The following is a 5,582-nucleotide window of genomic DNA, read 5'->3' as shown; positions in this document are numbered from 1 at the left end:
AATGTTGTCATTGGTTGAAGTGAATTTTAACTGATCTGTACACTGCAGTGCACTTTATTTTATAAAATGATCATACAGTTTGTTCTGTTTGTAAAAGTCTCATCTGTAATGTAACCAGTAACTTTATCTAATACATAAGCGTAGTGGAGTAAAAAGAAACATAAAATGGAAACAATGATGTACATTTGAATGAATATAGGCCTACAGAATGCTTTCCACTACTGGGTGATGTTTTTATTAGTATGCATACAACATAACATTAATATTTGCCTTTATATATCAGAAATATCTGTATCTCATGTCTCTTTTTTCTTAATACATACAAGAAAAACAGCCAGTAGGGATCAGTTACACAGTGGAACGTAAACATTGAAAGCTACTGTGTTTTATATAGTTTGCCTTTTGACCCAAGCGTATTAGTGAGGTCAAAATTTTCACACCTCCTGCAGACCACCCCTGCTCCCCATCCAGAGTGACAGCCTTATGCCGTGGTACTCATACCTTTGTAAGTTTGTATGTTTTTTAAAAAAAAAATGTAGATCATAAACTAAACATTTATCAATGGTTGTGTGTAGCTTGAGCTAATAAAAACACACAGATTCAATGTTTTCACCCACAGTGGATGAATGATTCCCTGGGAAGGTCTCTCTGCGCCAGTCGGTTGACCTGTTTGCAGTGACTGGGGGGAAGAGGGGGGTTTCCTAGGAGAGCCTGGCAACGCTGGCTGACTAATGTTGGGCCTCCCGGCTGATCAATGCTGTTGTGGAACCACACAGCTGACAGCAGACAATGAACAACACACTCTGCTAATAGGCCGTGTGTCCTCCACAACACCAAAGAAGAAGAGGGCTCCCACTATAATGGGGCTTGTTGCTTATGAGCTGGGGTCTCAGCAGGAAAGCTATGGGGGACCTGAGGCCAGGAGTCTACTGGTCAGTCTGAGCTGTCAAGCACAGTAAAAAGGACCCAGTACTCTCTATAAGACATATATTAAAAAATCATGCTTTTAAAAGGTTATATAATATTGATTTAAATCCTTGCATTAGTAAGTTTCAGCAAAAATAAAATTAAAAAATCAATGAACATGAAGGAGAGCTTTCCTCTGAGACCATGTACATTGATTTTAAAATGTGTGTTTTTTTTATAATACAAATGTCACTCAAATTCCACCCCGACTTTTACAGGCTTAACTCCTTTCAAGCACCGCCCAAATCATCCCCGGGACCCCGCCCTCTCCCCCTTCTTTCCGCGGTGTGAAAGTGATCACAGCAGAGGAGCCAGATCTGACGTTTAAACTGTCGCACAGACCCTTCTGCTGTCAGTGCACCACTGGACCTTTCTGTGCAAGGAGGACTGCTGATCACTGAAGACTTGGATCCAAAATGAAGCGAAGCCACAACTACAGCTCCTCGGACAGCGACCTGGACGACAATGTTGAGGTGGAGAAGGATAGTGGCGACGAAAATGGGTATGTTCACTTTTTAAGATCATTATCATATCTTCTAAGGCATTTTTTTTTTCTGTAATTCAATAACTGTGACTCTTTTTCATGTGTATTTTAAATTGTTTTCATTTTCTCATTGCTGTTTCTCAGTCAACTTGATTCTCATGGCTCGATGTCACCCTCCACAACCACACAAGTTCAAGCCAGAAAAAGGCGCAGAGGGGTAAGTTAACTCATTATCTCTGGTGCCAAACTGCGCTGCTGTCTGAGAGATCCCACTGTTTTCCTACCACCTGTTACCTCTGTTACATTGTTGTTTGTTTTACCCATTCACAGATAATCGAGAAACGGAGACGTGACCGAATCAATAATAGCCTGTCAGAGTTGAGAAGACTGGTGCCAAGTGCTTTTGAGAAACAGGTAAATTGGCCATACTTCTGTCCTTTCATAATGGGCACCTTTGCTCATGTATGTTTTTTTTCTAGATGGATTGTAAATATCAGTATCAATAAAAGTGACACTATTATTTTCTATGTATTCACAGGGATCAGCTAAATTGGAAAAAGCAGAAATCTTGCAAATGACTGTGGACCATTTGAAGATGCTGCATGCGTCTGGTGGCAAAGGTAGCAGACCCTTTCTTTTAATAAATTAAATTAATGGTTATTTTCCCTAATTCAAAATGAGAAAATATGCTGTAAACCACGCTTCTAACTGTCTGGTTTCCTTTCCTGACAGGTTACTTTGAAGCTCATGCTCTTGCTAAGGATTACCGCAGCCTGGGCTTCAGGGAGTGCCTGGCAGAGACAGCCCGCTACCTGAGCATCGTAGAGGGTCGGGAGAGTGCAGACCCCCTCCGTATACGTTTGGTGTCCCACCTCAGCAACTACGCCTCTCAGAGGGAGGTGCACGCTGGACTGGAACACTTGGCCTGGGGCTCTGCCTACGGGACAGCCCCTGCCCATCTCCCCCACGCCCTCCTCCTTCCACACCCCCAGGGCAGGACACCTGCATCCAGAAGCAACAGCAGCCCACCCTCCTCCTCCTCCTCTTCATCTTCCTCCTCTACATCTTCCTCCTCCTCCACTGAGGCATCTGGGACGTCCAGACTTAGTGTCATGTCCCCCACAGAGTCCCTCAGGGTGCCCCCCAATGGCTCGCTGTCCCTCAGTCTGCCCGTGCCAACATCCAAGCTATCACCACCACTCCTTTCATCCCTCTCCTCGTTGTCGGCCTTCCCCCTCTCCTTTGGTGCTTTTCCCCTAGTCTCCCAGTCAGCCCTCAGCACAGTGAGCCCCTCCTCCACCCTCTCAAAGCCTTACAGGCCTTGGGGCACAGAGATTGGGGCCTTCTGAAGCTAACAGCTGGACTGAAGGCAACAGCTGAGCTGTGCCCACCACAGACTAGGCCGGACAACCTGCCTCTTCTGTTTTTATGACAATAAGACACAGGGGAACAAAGCAAACTGATTTTATTTTATTTAGTATAAAGTGAGAGAGGTTTTTGAATGGTGTCGTTTCCTCTCAATATGCCATTACTCTTCTTAAGAAAGGATTTTATGTTATTCATTGAAATTGAAAACTAATTTAGTTAACATGCACTGTCTCCAGGTTGAGGACTGACATATGACATACGGGCCATGAATAGATTTACTTTAAGCACAAATGTAGAGGTAATATTTTGTAGACCACATACTGAAACCTCTACATTTGTTGAGCATGGATGTCTGTATTTAACATAATTTAGAGTTACTTAATTTGGTCTGCTTCTTTAGTGACATCAGAACTCATGGAAGATCGATATGCATATTATATGTGCCATTGTTGGAAAACTAACCACTTGGGAATCGGAAACTTGCATTCTTGTATCTATTTGTAATATTTTTGTACCAATAAATTGAGTTAAAAGTATAAAACATGGATTTAAACCAAAGTGTTTGTTTCTGTTTCATTTGCTCTTTTAATTCTCTGGAATGTTTTTATAATGTATACTAGGTGGATATTTTCTTCTATAATAATGCTGAATAGTCCTATTATAAGCCCTCCGATTTTAAGACCATATCTTTCCAAATGACATATAATCTGCAGGTACCTTTTTGTTGCAATTCCGTATGAGTTAATCATCAGCTAATAAGGTCCCGCTTATTGACTGAAAGGCAATTCCTCTACTGTGTGCCAGGTAAGTAACCAAATCTTAGAGCATTGTTGCCCTTATGAATACCCAGGAAATCATTAAGAGCCAGAGGAAATCCTTTACAATGTTGCCCTGACCTCACCAGCTTGGGTTGGTCTAAAAAGGAGACAATAGTGTGAACAGGATGGGGACACTGGAGGAAAGTGGTTAAAAAGTAACAACAACACACAGACAGCTGGAGTAATAAATCACTGTTCAGCTCTGTGGTGTTGTTTCTGCTCCAGTCTGAGTGACACAGATCTTTAGGGCTTCACTATTTAAGTGAGTTTTTTTTAACTATCCATGCAGCACCTCAGGCTTCCAAGAGGGGCAGTCACTGTCTGGGATTTGTTTCCTGAGGGCTAAAGCCATGTGGTATTAATAATAAATGAAATATATTGTTCTTCCTTTGAGACACAAAATATAAGTCAATTCAGAGCACAATATACAAAAGTGTCTGCATTTGATGTCCTTCAAGTGCTGATGAATGACACAAACCTTGCTCCCTCTAAATTAGGCTGTTATTTAAATTAATTTAAAATAATATGTATCTTCATGACATGATTCTTTATGATTATCTAAATTCTATCAGTGTTTTCATTATTATATTCAATATTTGTATTTGGCATATTGTGAACCTTGCCCTCCTTTTGGATTGGTATGGGCTCCAGCTTGATTTCTTTAGCTTTAAGAATCTGACACTGCCACCTAGTGGAAGAACTTAAGTCTTGCGTGTGCCTGATGGGTAGACTGACACATGAACGAAAATCAACTGGGGGAAGACTGTGATTCTCAGGATGTGTAGATAACTGGTTCTTTTATTTGGCAGTTTACATTTTCCCTCATCTTTTAGCACAGAAAAGTATTAGATGGTGCATGCCATGTTCACAGAACCCCAAACCTTTATTCAGCAAAGCTTTCACAGAGAAATATATGAAGGGAGAAACACAAGCAGCAGAGGATGCAGGCAGATATCATTGGGACCGTATATTAAAAAGAGACTAGTTCAGTGTGCTGAATGTAAAGCATCCTGCATCCATTCTCCATTCTCTAATCCCCTAAAGAGAGCAGAGGCTAGTGATGCCTTGTGGTAAATTCGCATTCACACACACCCACACAGACATACGTTATGTTCACACTATCAATATCAAGGTGGGAGCAACAGCACATTCCACTGTCCAAGACAATATGCATGGTACCAGTATGGTGTCATAACATTCAAGAGATTAATCCCCAAATACTGTGTACATAACAGAGCTATTGATTTAGCTAATAATGGAGTTGAGAAATGAAGTTGTCAGGGTAAGTGGGAATCTGCAAGTGTAGAAACAGTTGCTCCTGTTTGGGCAAAAACATTCTTAATAACAATAAAGCACCTATCAAGTTCATTATCAAGCTCATTTTTCAGAAGAAGTGGACACTTATGAATCTGTGTGTTTGGCGTATTGTTTAGTTCCAAAGCGTGCGTGTTGAGAATGAGTAGGTGTGTGCGTGAGGAAGATACAGATGGGATACGTTGAGATCTTGAGGAATCTGCAGTCTAGGTACACCAACCGTCATTCTTCACAAAGACACAGAAACATCATCATCATCATGACATCATCAGGAAACACCGCAAATGTCAGTCTACAGCCAACTCACAACACCAAGGGCTTTCACAAGAAAATGGTCGCAGAGTCAAATTTCAAGAACTGAAACATTAATCACAAACAAAATGTTTGAAATCGTACAGTGCAGTACAGTACAGTATTTGTATTGTACTTCACCTACCATCATAGATAGATAGATAGATTTTAAGAAAAAAGTATTTACAAATTAATAGCCATATTCTCACATTTCCCCTAAAATCAACAATTCCCTTCTCAAGACGAGTGTTATTGATGTTTGTAATAATACTGATAGTGGTGAGTACTGGTGGTGTGGAGTGTTGTGATGTGGTGGTGAGGTCCTCGAACCTCTCGGCCTC

The 5,582-nt window shown here is 41.3% G+C and overlaps 1 protein-coding gene across 1 annotated transcript; it reads left to right on the top strand.

The window, feature by feature from the left end:
• Window positions 1-1,260: 1,260 nt before the first annotated feature.
• LOC118336441 (hairy/enhancer-of-split related with YRPW motif protein 1-like) lies at window positions 1,261-3,376 on the top strand. Its single transcript, XM_035673094.1, has 5 exons — window positions 1,261-1,468; window positions 1,595-1,667; window positions 1,781-1,864; window positions 1,989-2,070; window positions 2,183-3,376. The coding sequence occupies exons 1-5, from the start codon at window positions 1,383-1,385 to the stop codon at window positions 2,797-2,799; spliced, it is 942 nt and encodes a 313-aa protein (XP_035528987.1). The 5' UTR covers window positions 1,261-1,382; the 3' UTR covers window positions 2,800-3,376.
• Window positions 3,377-5,582: the final 2,206 nt, after the last annotated feature.

Source organism: Morone saxatilis, unplaced genomic scaffold (assembly GCF_004916995.1).
Source record: "Morone saxatilis isolate NCDOM2014 unplaced genomic scaffold, NCSU_SB_2.0 Contig24, whole genome shotgun sequence".
Taxonomy (NCBI): domain Eukaryota; kingdom Metazoa; phylum Chordata; class Actinopteri; family Moronidae; genus Morone; species Morone saxatilis.
The sequence above is the reverse complement of the archived record's forward strand: the minus strand, read 5'-3'. Positions and strand labels throughout refer to the sequence as shown.

Bases quoted from the DNA above. Each gene is read 5' to 3' on its own strand.
- LOC118336441 (XM_035673094.1), top strand. From the start codon at position 1,383: ATGAAGCGAAGCCACAACTACAGCTCCTCGGACAGCGACCTGGACGAC. The intron at 1,865-1,988 runs GTAAATTGGCCA...ATGTATTCACAG, and splicing joins CAAGTGCTTTTGAGAAACAG to GGATCAGCTAAATTGGAAAA. The intron at 2,071-2,182 runs GTAGCAGACCCT...CTTTCCTGACAG, and splicing joins GCATGCGTCTGGTGGCAAAG to GTTACTTTGAAGCTCATGCT.